The 14412-nt window shown below is 51.0% G+C and overlaps 3 protein-coding genes across 4 annotated transcripts in view; 1 reads left to right on the top strand and 2 right to left on the bottom strand.

Annotated features, from left to right (window-relative positions):
• Positions 1-578: 578 nt before the first annotated feature.
• Tssk2 (testis specific serine kinase 2) lies at positions 579-1652 on the bottom strand. Its single transcript, XM_075956094.1, has one exon. It carries the CDS (start codon positions 1650-1652, stop codon positions 579-581), a length of 1074 nt encoding a protein of 357 aa, XP_075812209.1.
• Positions 1653-4944: 3292 nt separating this feature from the next.
• Tssk1b (testis specific serine kinase 1B) lies at positions 4945-6191 on the bottom strand. Its single transcript, XM_075956106.1, has one exon. The coding sequence runs from the start codon at positions 6189-6191 to the stop codon at positions 5091-5093; it is 1101 nt and encodes a 366-aa protein (XP_075812221.1). The 3' UTR covers positions 4945-5090.
• Positions 6192-8307: 2116 nt separating this feature from the next.
• Dgcr2 (DiGeorge syndrome critical region gene 2) overlaps positions 8308-14412 on the top strand; it is a 69649-nt gene continuing 63544 nt past the window's right edge. For both annotated transcript variants that reach the window (XM_075969884.1, XM_075969893.1), the window contains exon 1: positions 8308-8647. In XM_075969884.1, coding sequence (XP_075825999.1) covers positions 8569-8647 — 79 coding nt within the window. In that variant the 5' untranslated portion in view covers positions 8308-8568. The remainder of the gene's footprint in view (positions 8648-14412) is intronic.

The raw sequence follows: 14412 nt of genomic DNA on the forward strand, positions 1-14412 counted from the left end.
TCGACAGGATGGGGAAGATAGCAACAAGCTGTCAGCTGGGCCACCCCATTCCTGGGGATGGGAGGGTGAGGCTTGAGCAGTTTTGATTGTCTCTGAAGTTAATGGATACTGACCACTGGGGAGGAATAAGGCAGGGTCAGGGTAGCTTATATTGCATTAGTTAAGGAAGAAGCATGGAGCTGTCCAGGTCTGGAAGCCTTGGGGGTGGGAGAAGGCCAGAGGCTGACAAGCGTAAGCCTGGCAAAGGACTATGGCAGAGGTCCCCTCTGCCACAGGCCTCATTGAGTCTGCCTGGGCCTGAGTATGCTGGACATCCCCGCGCTGGATGAGTCCTAGAGAAAAAGACTCCTCACTGGGCACTCTGAATGCTTGTATACACTTTGTGATTTATTTGGTGGTCAGTAATTAATGTCTTTGCTACTAAGTGGAAAAAAGCTAATAGAACGTAATCAAAATAGTGGTTTAATTGACGGATTTTACTTGTTCCTTGCGCCTGTGCCTTCTTCAGCTCCTACCTGCCTATTTAGCTTATGTGAGTGCAAACTGCACACCATGATCCCCCAGCGCCCTCTCCACCACTAGGTACTTGCTTTCCCCACCTCAGCTCCAGAGATGTGATGGTCTTTAGCTCTGGAAGTCTCAGCCAGCCTCTCCTCCATCCTGTCTTCATTCTCGGATACCAGCATCCGGTGCTGGGGTTTGGTTGCCAGTTTGTGGTCAGGCCGGTGTTCGGGTCTTGAGCCCGGTCGAGTATCCAACTTGCAATCAGCTCGATACTTGCCCTCCCCCTCCCTCTTGAGGGAAGCAGAAGACATGGCTTTGGGCTTGGGAGGCTGTAGCCATGAGTGGCTGAGGATCTCATCAATGTGCAGCCGCCGGTTGACATCTGGCTGCAGGATGCGATAGATGAGGTCCTTGCACTCACCAGTCAGGTTCTTGGAGCGTGGGAAGTCCACTCGGTGCTCCTTCTGGATGCGCAGCATCTTTTTGATGTCAGAATCATCGTAGGGCATGGAGCCACAGACCATGATGTAGAGGATCACACCTAGGCTCCAGATGTCATATACCTTGGGCTGGTAGGGGATGCCCTGCAGCACCTCAGGGGCCGCATAAGCTGCTGACCCACAGAAGGTTTTGCTGAGGACGATGCGCCCGCTCCCGTCCCGCAGGCAGCGCTTGGAGAAGCCGAAGTCAGACAGCTTGATGTTGAAGTCCTTATCAAGCAGAAGGTTCTCGCACTTGAGGTCTCGGTGAACAACATCCAGATCGTGGCAATACTTGACAGCTGAGGAGAGCTGGCGGAACATCTTGCGTGCTACATCCTCATGCAGGGCTCCTCTGCACTTGATGAACTCAAGGAGATCACCCTGGACACCCAGCTCCATGACAATGTAGATGCGTCCATCAGAGGTCTCAAAGATCTCATAGGTCTTAATGATGGAACGGTGGTTGACGGTTGCCAGGATGTCCATCTCCCTAGGAAGGAATCTCTCCACAAAGTCCGTGGGTGTTTTCTTGCGGTCTATGATCTTGACTGCCACATTGAACTTGAGGCGCTCAGAGTAGGCAGATTTGACTTTTGCATAGGAGCCCTTGCCCAGGTTGATTCCCACGATGTAACCCTTCTTCCTTAGGACCGCGGCATCGTCCATGGTGTCAGGAGCGGCCGGTGCCGCCTCCCTCTACATCCCCTCCCCACAAGGGCCAGCAGGCATGGTCCTCATTTCCACTGTGGGGAGGTGTCTAGTTGGGCTGGGCTTGGACTTGGAGGAGTGGAAGGCTCAGCATTGTCACCAAGTGACCAGTGAATGAAGTCATAAAGCCAGGCTGCTAGGAGTAGGGACTAGGCTGTGGGGAATGGGGCCCTGGAAGGCAGGAAGGCCTAGAAGGAGCACCCCCTCCTCACCCACTGGAATGAAGCTGGCATTCAGGCCTGTGGTAACCCTCCCTGGCCCTCTTTCTTGCTGTGGCTTTCTTGTCACCAGTGAGGTCCTAAGGGAGGTGATCCAGGTCTAGCCCCAAGCCTGGCCCTGTGTTTGTCATTTCACTGGAGCCAATCCCCTGCTGCTTCTGTGGGGTTGAAAGAAACATTCCTGTGAGCTTATGGAAGCTTCCCAGGTTCAGTCAGTCCAGTGGTGGTCTAGTCTGCTGGATGAAAGCAGTTCCATGTTTGGGGTCAGGAGTTGGCAAGGGTCTTTGGGCAGAGTGAGCAGATGAGTCACAGACCTGGTGAACAGGAGTGGGTGGATGGGTGGGAGGGTAGGTAGTGCTAGGGTTGTTCTGAGCAGCCAGGATAGACAGATGCATGTTCAATGAGGTAGGGCAGGTGTGGAGGATGGGGCGAGCTTCAGCTAGGTACAAAAGCTGCTAAGATATCCAAGCAAGCAAGTGCTGAGAATGGCTAAGGTATAAGTCAGGAAAGAAGAGAATATCATGAGCTTTTCTCTAAAGGATGGGCAGGCCTTATACAACCCGAGTCCCTTTTAAGATGGTTGCTGTTAGAAAATCCAGCTAGCTTTGGGATGTATGTAGAGGCCCAGGACCGTGGACCAGAGCAGGCCTCTGAGGGTCAAGGGTGGGGGAGTTGGGAATAGCCAGCCTGAGCCTTTTTCCAGAAGGAGGGGACTGTGTTGGGCTTGGTGTTGGATGACCCAGGAGTTGATGGCCTTTAGCATTGTCCATAAAGAGCAAGCTTCTGAGTGGAGGTTTTGTGAGCAGTGAGCAGGGATGACATGAACTGCTGTGGCATGGCCCCCCATTTGTGTGTTGGACTGTCTTGTATTTTGTGCATGAATGTTTGTTTTGCAAAGTGGCATCCTGTATAATCTTGGCTACTTTAGAAGTCCTGTGTTCATTTTCACATCTCATAGGAGTCTTACGCTTACAGTGAGCTGCCAAGACGTGATCCAAGGATGCTGTATTTAGAGGGAAAGCAAGAAGGCCTGTTTCTAGTGGGGGAGGCGGGCCAGAAGGCTTCAAAGAGGAAGTGACATAACCCAGGTACAGAGGAGCTACCAGGTAGTCAAGAGGGAAAAGATGACACGAGGAACAAGAATGCAGCATAGAAGCCACCCTGAAGTCCTGTCCTGGTCCTAAAACCCCCGAGTACCACTCCAGATAGCTAAGTCATGAATGGTTAGGCTGCTTGTAGAGGACTGGGCTCAGTACTTGCGCATCATACTCTGGGTGCTGTACTTTCTGGTAGGAACCCACCTTCTCTGAGCTATTTCTATACCTGGAATGCACATAGCAGGAGCTCTTGCATCTCCTTGCTACCCCAACTGTCTCCTACTTGAATTTCAAACAGCCTCAGGTCCTGTTGGTGTCTTCTGTCCCCCAAATCATGAAAGACTATAAGAGATGAGAGGGGAGAAGCCTAAATTCTTCTTGGGGCACCCCACCACCACCCAGTCCCATATGTCCTAGAGCCTTCTGCCCCATCCAAGTTCCTTCATAGGGCTTCTCCAGTCTCACTCTCACCAGTGTTACTCAGGGTCAGCACCATGCCTCAACCATGGATACTTGGTCCTCACAGGCAAAAATCACAGAAGCAGGCTAAGAGTGTCGCTTGGCCCTAGAAGGCTTTGAGGAGGACAATGTCCCTTAGGTGAGTCTGGGGAGATGAGCACAGCCGTCAGAGCTGAACTGGCAAGTATGCTTATGGCACATGTGTTGGGGTGCAGGGATAAGGGGCTGTTGATGGGCAGATTAGAAGCCAGCACTGAAATCCTTTCTGAGAGTGGTCGGATGTAACCTAGGTGATTATAACGCTGGGAGATTTTAGGTAGAACAGCAGACAGTGGGGTGAAGGTGGGCTGGATGAGGTGGGTGGATGTAGGAAGAACATTCAGGAACTCACAGGATCCCACTTCTCTAGAGTAAATTGGCATGGGTGTCTTCTCAAGGTAGAGACATCAGTGAGGGCAGGGTTGAGATGAGTCTAAATGTTATTTTTGTGCATTAAACCCTTAGACCTCCATGAGGTTGCCCAGAGTGAGCTGAAGAAAAAGGGGCCACGACAGCAAGGTGAGGACTGCTTGGGACATGGTGTAAGCAAGACAGGCAAGTACATGGCAACCCGTGGTGCCAGATGCAGGCCACGCCCATGTGGAACACCGGAAGCTGCCATGTGGAATGCCAGTAGCTACCTTTCTTGCCCATAGGGTTCAGACATGCTGCCAATTTTGCTTCCACCTCTGACTGGGGGCATCTCCTCTGGAACGGATTAAGATTGGAAGAGACCAGGATGCAGTCAAAGCTACCCATGACTGTAGGACATGCTTGGGTTAACTAGCAGAGCCCCCTACTTCTGGGCTGAAAAATGATGGTGTAGAGCAACCAAAGGCACTGTTGAGAACTGGTTGTCAGCTGGACAAGGAGGAACATGCCCCATGATGAGCAGAGCTGAAAACCAGCTGCCAAAAAAGTTGGGAACCAACCAAGGTACTTTGGGGGTCCACCACTGTCTGTAGTCTTTCCCCAGACCCTCACAGGTGTGTGCAGCCGAGAGCCCCAGGGTAGTGATGAAACACCTGCCTGGCCCCTGAGCTCCTGATGCAGCTGGTGCAAGCCCTCCAGTGCAAGAGAGGGCTCTGGCTGCCTACCCTTCCTCTGCAGGCTGCCAGTGTTCAACCTTCTTGGACTGTCTTCTCCTTGCCTTTTCTCCACCCTTCTCTGCACTTCTTGGCTTCCCTCTAGAAGTTGTGTCCTCCTCAGTTAGCCATCATTCCTAGCTTCTGCCCCTCCAAATGCCCCCCAGCCAGCCTCTGACTGGTGCTGCTAACTCAATTGTGACCTGAGGGTACAGTTTAGGCTAGTGGGTGAGGAATGGATTTCCTTATGAATGAGGATTTGCAGTCTGATAGGAAGCCACGGGGAGCCCAGGACTAAGGTCTGCACCAATATAGTGATTTATTGCTTCTTTAGCCATGTGAGTTACCAAGTTCAAAGGGGGGGAGAAGTGACGAAAATAGCAGCTCCTCCGGGACTGTCTTCCTTCTCTCTCTCTCATCCCTTGACTTCTAGGCTCAGGCTTCAAGCCAGAGCTGTGCCTCATTCCCTGCTGGCCCCCTGGGCTTGCAAGGGGCTCACTAGGTATGTGTCTCTGAAGACTGTTGGGTGTGCCCTTCCTCTGTCTCCCTGTTCAATTCACCGCTGAGGCCCATAGTCTCTGACTGCCTGGCCACTTGCACAGTGTCTTCCTGGGGTTTTGTCTCAGGTTGGGTCTCGGATCGTGCCTCTTCCCTAGGCTCCACCTTGGTGGCAGACTTCTTATCAGCACCAGTGTGTTCAGGGGTCCATACGGGCTCAGTTGCCCGGGAGCTTTCCCCCTCTTTGTTGACGGCTCCAGAGGACAGACCTCGTGCCTTAGGCTGCACCCAGCAGTGGCTGAGGATCTCATCAATGTGCAGCCGCCGGTTGACATCTGGCTGTAACATTCGGTAGATGAGGTCCTTGCACTCACCAGTCAGGTGTTTAGAGCGTGGAAAGTTGACTCGGTGCTCCTTCTGGATGCGCAGCATCTTTTTGATGTTGGAGTCGTCATAGGGCATGGAGCCACAGACCATGATGTAGAGGATCACACCTAGGCTCCAGATGTCATATACCTTGGGCTGGTAGGGGATGCCCTGCAGCACCTCAGGGGCCGCATATGCTGCTGACCCACAGAAGGTCTTGCTTAATGTCAGTCGGCCACTATCATCCCTCAGGCAGCGCTTGGAGAAGCCGAAGTCAGACAGCTTGATGTTGAAGTCCTTATCAAGCAGAAGGTTCTCGCACTTGAGGTCTCGGTGAACAACATCCAGATCGTGGCAATACTTGATGGCCGAGGAGAGCTGATGGAACTTCTTTCTAGCATCATCCTCTTGCAGGGCTCCTCTGGTTTTGATGAATTCAAGGAGGTCACCCTGGACTCCAAGCTCCATGACAATGTAGACCTTGCCGTCTGATGTCTCAAAGATCTCATAGGTCTTGACAATAGAGCGGTGGTTTAGCATGGCCAGAATCTCAATCTCCCGGGGAAGGAATTTCTCCAGGAAGTCCGTGGGGGCTTTCTTGCGATCGATGATCTTGACCGCCACGTTGAACTTTAGGCGCTCAGAGTAAGCGGATTTGACTTTGGCATATGAGCCCTCTCCCAAATTTATCCCCATGATGTAGCCTCGTCGCTTGAGGACGGCAGCGTCATCCATGGTTCCGGGAGTGCCCAGTGCCTCTGAGGCTGCCCTCTACATCCCTGCCAGACATGGGCCAGCAGCGTCCTCATTTACACTGTGGACAGAGAGTCCTCTGAGCTGGCCAGGCCTGCTGTCCCTGCCTCCTAAGAGGCCAAGACTCTAGCATGGAATATTCAGCACTGTCTCCGGGGTGACTTCAGTGGGTGAAGTCACAAAGGAGTACTGCCCTGGGGGAAATGAGGCTATTACCTGAGCCACTTGAACGTGGAACCTGAGAAAGGTCTGCCAGTGTACGGGAACAGACTAAAAGTGAACAAAATGGCTCCATGCTTGGCTCCAGCCGAAGGTAAGAGGGGGTTATGGGACACAAAGTTCTGCCCATGTTTCTAAACCTAAAGACTGAACTATGTAGAGGCATGACTCATTATTGCAAGCCAGGTCAATCCAGGGGATCTAGGGTGGGTGGTCCTGTCTGTCAAGGACCCCCAACAGGAAACAGAAGATAGTCTCAATTAAGGATAATCAGAAGTCTGGGTAAGGGGGTGTTTCACAAAGGTGGGAGCAAAATGTAGGGAACCCTGTAGGTAATGCAGTTCCCTAGGGTCGGGGAAGGAAATGGAGAGCGCCACTCTTCGCAGGCCAGTGATAAGAAAACCATTTGTGACCTGCACCCCTTCCGCTCTTGATGCTGTCTGCATAGGCAACCCTCAAAGGCACATAGCAGGGCCGAGAAGGGTGAGGGTTCTTCTAAAACACCTTTCTTCAGATCCTTGATCTCCTCTGGCCCAGTGTTTATTTGGGGGTAACACAGTGTTTTCACTGTGGGCTCAGTAGGACTTTACGCTGTACTGCTCTTCTCACCTAGACCTCCATTCTCACAGAGGCACCACAGGTAGACAGCTGCAGGAATTGGCTGTGAGTTCCCTCCTAAGGGCCTGCCCAACCCATGGCTCTGGCTGGGCTCCAGGGGCAGATGGAGTGGGCTTGGTATTGGGGCAGAAGGCTGGGCCTGGATATTGTTCTGAGTGCTGGGAATGTGCCACCGAGACCGTCCAAGTGCCAAGGGCAGTGCTGGATAGGTATCTTTGCTTCTGCCAGCAAGGGGCTCTCCCTCCGTTGTGACAAGATTTGAGTCCAAAATCTGCCTTGGGGAAGACTTATGGAAGTTGGAATATCTGATGGTCTGACCTAATTTTGGGTTTGAATTTGGCTTTATCTACTTGTTAGGAGTTAGCATCCCTCACTCACATGACTCCAGTTACCACAGATTGGAATCCCAGGACTTGGTGGAGGCACTGAAGTGAGTTAGGTATGCTGAAGGTGGCTGGCTTTCCCCCTTTTCACTTCCTTCCCCCGAGCTGTTCATCCACTGCAGGGGCTGTACAAAGGTGGTGGTCCTTCCCCCGAACAGGTCGCTGCTCCATCTGCTGTCTCTCCTTCCACGTTCATGCTGTTCATGAGGGTAGTTGTGAGGTCAGCACTTGGAACCTTGTTTCCAGACTTTAGCCTCATCTCTGCCTGAACTTTTCTCCTTCTTTGTATAGGCAGGACCTTTCCAAGATTTGATCCGGAGGATCTGGGCTTCTCTGTTATTCTCTCTGACATCCCTTAGGCCATTTCCTCCTCTGTTGAAATTGTTGTGTGTTCCTTCCCCAATCTCAGAGTCGGCCAGCTCTCTGGATTTCTTCACTTTCTTCATGGAGGTTGGGCCTTTAGAAGACCGCTTTAGGGTGTATGTTGGGCACTGGGGCAGACCTGGGCCTCCAGGAGTAAAGATCATTCATGCCCTGTGCTGCCTCCTCAATTCTCTAATCGCAGGTCCCCACTCCTACCTCCTCCAGACCAGGGGCCTACACTGTTGATCCTTGTGATCCCCACAAAGTACCAGGGACCCCTTTGGTCACCTAGCCGCCTAGGTTCAGTCCCGAGCCCCACTTCTTGACTCAGCCAATGGCACGCCTCATTTCCTATAAGCCCGCCCCAGACCCCGCCCACTACCGCCCAGGCCCTCGGCCTGGCCTCTTTTCGGCCCTCCTGCTCACGCCCCGCCCTCGTCTGGAGCGCGCCCTCCCGTCTTGCCCTCCCTCCGCCTCCCCGCGCCCGGCTCGGCGTTCATTGGTTAGTGTGGGCTGGAGGCGGGGTCGCGCGGGCCCGAGCAGGACAGCCGCCATCTTGCGCGAGCCGGAATCCCGTCCCGCTTTTGCGGCCTATAGTGCGCACGGGTCGGCGGCATTCCCTTGCAGCCGCCCAGCGTCGCCGCGGCCCAGCTGGATCCCTCGCCCGCCACCTCTCTGCCCCCTGCCGGAGTCCGGCCCTCACTCCCTCATCTGGGCCAGGTCCGGCCTGCCCGCGGGGTCTCGCGGCTGCCCCGGGGACGATGAACGGAGGATAAATGGTGCCCAAGGCAGACAGCGGTGCCTTTCTGCTGCTCTTCCTGCTGGTTCTCACTGTCACCGAGCCTCTGCGGCCAGGTGCGCGGCGCTGGGGGTGGGGGCGCGGTCGGGGGTGGGGCCGGGGACGTCCTTTCACCCGCAGCAGCTGGGCGTCCACTGCACCTCGGCAAGGCACAGGCGAGGCCTGGCTGCGGGCCTCTCGTCCCCTGCCCGGGCACAAGTTGGATTGTTCCTGGGTTCGGAGCCTCGAGGAGTCGCCTTTGGACCCACGTCTGTAGAGTGTCCCGTGCTCTGGGAGCCACTGGCCAGGAGCTTCTGCTGGGCTGAGTGGAAGTCTAGGGGCTGAGAGCAGCTTGTGGAGGCACCTGGTGTCCCAACTGTCCGCCCAACTGTGGCTTTGTGCCAGTGTTTCAGCTCTGGACAGCGATGCCTGGTGGCTTATTGCCTCTTAATGAAACGCTGCATCACAGAAGTCTAGCCCGGCCCAAAGGAGGTACTGGGAGTAAACCAAACCCCGAGTGCAGGGGACAGAGTCCTCTCAGCGGTGCCCGGCACTTAGTTGTCTGTGATGTGATGTGATTAAATACTTCTGGTACTCCCTTGGAGTTTTGTGTGTGGTGGGGAACCTCAGATCCCCTTTTTTTTACCTATTTCAAACACTCCTAAACTGCACCAAGAAAACTTAACTGCTCCCCCACTCTCCAAAACAGGGTTGATTTAGCCATCAGGTTCAAGAGTTCCCATTACAGCCTCACTGTCCCTTTAGGAATCTGCCAAAAAGTTTTAGAACTAGCAGGGGTGGCTGAACTTTCGGTGAAAGGGATGCTTTAATATCTGTCTGTGTGTGTGTGTGTGTGTGTGTGTGTGTCCTGTGTCGGCAGACTTACCTCTGTGCCAGTGCAGTGGCAAGTATCGTGCTTCGTGTTTTTAGTGGGGAATGGTTCCCATGAAGGAATGCCCAAGGCAAGTCTTCTGTGGGTGACATCATGACTGGGTGTCAGCAGATGGGTGCACCCACAGCAGTGTCCCAGCCCAGCTCCTGTCTTGTAACATATTGCAGTGGTGGGCTTTGTGCCTTTGTCACATGTGGAAATGTCTGCCTAAGCCCCAATGACCAAGACCCCAGGCCGACGCTGAACTGAGGAGTGCCTCCCTGGGCTTCCGAGAGGAACTCAGTGCAACCGGCCGCTCTACATAGTGAACTGACTGTAAAGCAGCCTGCTGGGTATAGTTCTTTTGTCGGGCTGTTGGGTTTGTGGTCTTGGTAAACATGTATATGCCTGTATAGAGTGGATTGCCATCCCTTTCTGTTTTCTGGGTCCCAGTTTTGCAGCGGAGGTTTCTAGGCCTTGAAATAGAGCCATGTCTGCCTGCCTGCCTGATGCCTCTTGTTCCAGAGCCAACTTCTGTCTAGTTACAGAGGCGACCAATGTCCCTAACCGTTTTTCACCGGCCAGTTTGTACACATATCCTGCCAGCTGGCTGAGAGCAATTGGGAAAGGATACGTGAGTTTGTGCTGCCTGCCATCACTGAAGATAATCAAGCGCAGAGAACAGCCCTCTCCTTAGAAGTGTTGTAGAAGAGAGCAAATAGGAGTTCTTCAGTGTAGTCCTATGTGTCGGGTATCCCTGAGCATGGAGCCTGGAGACTGATGACAGAGGCCATCCATCCGTTTGTACATGTGCAGCAAGGGAGGGTCTCCCCAGAACCTTCCTACAGTCTGAATGGGACATGTAGTGCAAGAGGCTCCAATAGAGGGAGTAATGTGCTCTCGAATCTATGGCTTTCTAGGCTGGAACTTGGCAGTAGACCCCAGAGCTGTCTTAAGTTGTCCAGTACGTAAGCACTCTAATGTACCCCCTGACATGGTCAGCAAAGACAGGGGTTGCTGGGCCAGTTTTTTTTTTTTCTTGTGTGCTATTGTGTCTGTGTGCATGTTTCTCCTGTCTGTCCTGGGAGTGCTGGGCAGTCTTTTTGCTGGGTTTTCAAGAGAAAGGTCCTTCTCTGGTTTAGATTTGCTTGCTTCCTGTCAAGGTCCTAGGTCTGATCCATACATGGGTGTGAGGAGAATACAAGTTAGGTCTCTTAGGAAGGAGGCAGAGGGTTGTCCTCTTGCTTCTGCCCAGTGTTACTTGTGAGAAAGAGCCAGGACATTGTGGGTTTCTTTTGGTGCAGGCTAGGCCTTTCAGAGATAGATGGGGAGGAGGCAGTGTGTGGAGCAGGGCTTGACTTGTCCAAGCTTCTTTTTCTATTTTGTTTTTATAGTGATGGGTAATGAAATCCAGGACCTTGTGCATGCTAGGCAAGCACTCTGCCACTGAGCTATACCTCCAACCTCCATATTCTTTAAAATGATCTTGGTTGTTTGAAGATGTTACATGTCAGGCACTGTTCTAAGCATTAATGTTTGTGTTAACTTTCGGTATTCGCTGGAACTCTTACTAGCCCAATTTTATAGACAGAGAAATTAAAGTAGAGAATGTTCTCGTAAAGGCTAAGTGACCAGGTGAAATTTCAGTCTTATGGGCCTGACTGATTTGGTCACTATACACCTTTATTTGGATCCTTGTCCATCTGGCTGTTTATGTCTAGTTTGGGCCTCAGAAAAACCTCATGTTACTCTATTGGTTGGTTGGTTGGTTTTTCTAGACAGGGTTTCTCTGTGTAGTCCTGGCTGTCCTAGAATGCCCTCTGTAGACCAGACTGGTCTCAAACTCTGAGATCTGTCTGCCTCTGCCTTCTGAGCACAGATTAAAGCACATGCTACCACACTTGGCTTATAAATTGTTTTTTAACTCTAGATGTGGAATCTCTGGCCGCCTTTGTCTTCTCATGGGTCCCAGAGGCCCTTTGGGTTCTTTAGGTGATGGTACCAAACTTCTGCCATCTTAGTACTTTGCTCTGATTACCTCCCCCCCCCTTGTGGTTGACCAATGCATTAAGGCCTCTCAATTTGGGGAAAGGAGGGTTTGGACCTTTTAGGTACTTATGACAAGAAGCTGGGATGGTATAGGGGGCAGGAGGGCTATGAGAGCCACTACTGGCTTTTTTCCCCACCTGTAGGGAGTGCAGCATTAATTGCTCACCCTAACACTGTTGAAGCTCTCATTTGGAAGCAAAATCATACCATAATTTCGGCGGCCATATCTTTCTCCAGAGTGATTCCAGCATTGGTAGTTAAGAAAACCTGCTTTCTCAGCAGGACTACAGTTTAAAAATCCTAGTCCCTTGCCTATTACAGGTCCCTGTAGGGAGGTAGAATTGGCAGCTGTCTGTATTCCAGCTGTGCTGCTCCCAGCTGGGAGTGACCTTAAGTCACTGACTCTCCCTACTAGCTTTGCAGCTAGAATAGAAACTTGAGTGAGTTGGCTCCTAGATCAGGGTTCTTTCACTTCTGGGGTCCAGAATATCAGGTGGAGTAGCACAAGGGCTGTCCTCTATTTGAAGAAGAAATCTTTTAGAGCTGGGGTACATGAGACCCCCAAAAAAAGAATGAAAGAGAAAATAATTTAAAAATCATGAAAAAGGTATGAAAAAAGCAAGCACCCTGCATATCCTTATATCATAACCGTGTACTAAAGTGCCTAAGTGCCCCACCTCCCTGCTGAACCATTTCAGAATCAGTTGCATCCATATGTCATGGCCTTTTACTGGAACTGGAGGTGGCTTCTGTTTAGCTCTACCCTGCTTTGGTCACTAGTACCTGCTTTGTGCCATGTCAAGGAGATAGGTTACAGGAAGCCTGTGATTAAAGGTTAGCTGTGGTGGAGGCAAGTAGGCATCAGCATGTGTGAGTGCATGCTCTGTTATCCAACCTAATGCTTCTGGAAGATGTGCTAAAGATAGGCTTTGCCTTTTCTGTTGCCTTCCCTGGCCTGGCTCATAGATCCTTTCCTCCTAGGAGTGGTGAGAGGTGTCTGGATACCAGGTAGTGTCCTAGCAGCAATGGCAGATCCTCTGTCTGCAGATGGTTCTCTTAGCCATAGCAGGTGAGCCAGTGATAGCAGGTCCTCCTAGGGATGATAGTGATCCAGTAGTTGATTTTTCCACTGGTGGGATGAGCCTTTGACTCTTGGAGAGTTCTTTTGCCTCCTCTGGTCCTTTGGTAGGTTTTTGATTCTGAAATGTCAATGTCAATATTCAGGAGCCAGTAAAGAGCCAGTGACCAAGCATGTGTCTATGTTTGCTTGTTCATCACCTGTGCTTGTGGGTACTGAGGACTTCATGACCTTTGGTTCCCCTCCCAGCCTGCAAAGCCCAGTTTGGGGTCCCAGACAACTGAGCAGCATGATGCTGTGATTTAAAGTGTGGTTATTCTGTGGCAGCTGTGGTTTTGTTTCTGGCTTGAGTTACCAGCTGTCTTGGAAAGTTTAGTGGAAGCTGGTCGTATTTTGCCATGGCAGGCCTTGGTAGAACAAGCCCAGGCTGGAGGTCAATAGCTCAGAGGCCTGTGGTTATGGTGTAGTGGCTGTGGGCATAGATGTCTTTGTACTTAGGTGGTAGAAGAGTCGAGTGTAACTGTTATTTTAGATGATCTGTCAGAAGATTAGAAGTTGACATAGTTTGTTATAGCAACTTGGGGAAGATGGGGTTTATTTCCTTTTAGTCCATCGTGAAGGGAATGCAGGGCAGGAACCAGCTTTCTTATATAACCTAGACCCACCTGCCTTAGGGATGGCACTGTTCACAGTGGGATGGTCTCAGCTGCATTAACTAGCAGTCAAGAATATGCTCTACCGACATGCTCACAGGCCAGTTGTGATGGAGGAAATTCCCTGGTGTGCCAGGTTATCTCCTCTAGTCAATGACGCGTGCTTGTAGTGATTCAAAGCTACGTTGCCGGGTTCAAGGTTGTCCGTGGTGCTTTTGTGTTCTCTCTCTTTCTCGGTCTCTCTGGTTACTTTTGCGCCTCAGCTTCCTCACTTTGAATGTAAGCATCATAATATGGCTTCATGGAGATGTAAGGATTAAAATGGGTAAGGAAATATTCCAAAATATTCCAAATATTCCAAAAATGCTTTATTCAGGTCATCAGTTGGTATGTTGCACAGGTAGATTGAAGGAGTCTAGGGAACCCTTAGTCTGTGAATCTCATGGTATGTGCATGTGAGAACCAGTGCAGTGGTTTTAAATCATGCCACATATAGCAGCTTCCGCAGGATTTTCTTAGCAATCACACTTTTTGTTTTCAAATTGTATTCTTTATGTTTTTACATTTATTTTCATTATTTTTGAGAATCTCATGCATGAATGCTTATTTAAATCATTTCTACCCTACTTCCTTCCAATTCCTTGTGTCCCTACTTGAAATTCATTACTCCTTTTTCTTTATTATTGTTGCATATAGTACATATACACATGTACACATAAATACAACCGGCTAAGCCCATTTAGTGTTGCCTGCTGTATATGTGTGTTTTCAGGACTGACTGCTTGGGATTGATCCCCTAGAAAAGAAGAATGATTTTCTTTCTCTTAGCAGCTGTTGTTTGCCTGTAGCTCTTCCTCTAGGTGTGGAGTCTGTGAGACTTCCTCATCCACATTGGATATTAATTGCTATTGTGTTTATACAGCTCTTGTTTGGAAAGTATTGTTACGATTTCATGAGTACAGCTCCCTGTCTAGAAGATGCCTTGCAGTGAACATCTTGGTCCTCTGCCCCTTAAAGTCTTTTCTACTCTCTCCCCTTTAGGGTCCATGATCTCTCCTGCAATGTTCCCTGAGGAACATTGTAGGAGTTGTATACCAGCTAAGGAGGGACCCTGCCACCCCCTCACTTGTTATCTGCGTTTTGATCAGTTTTAGTTTTCTGTGATTGTACTGTGAAAAGAAGCTTCTTTGA

Source organism: Microtus pennsylvanicus, chromosome 1 (genome assembly GCF_037038515.1).
Source record: "Microtus pennsylvanicus isolate mMicPen1 chromosome 1, mMicPen1.hap1, whole genome shotgun sequence".
NCBI classification, from domain to species: Eukaryota; Metazoa; Chordata; class Mammalia; order Rodentia; family Cricetidae; genus Microtus; species Microtus pennsylvanicus.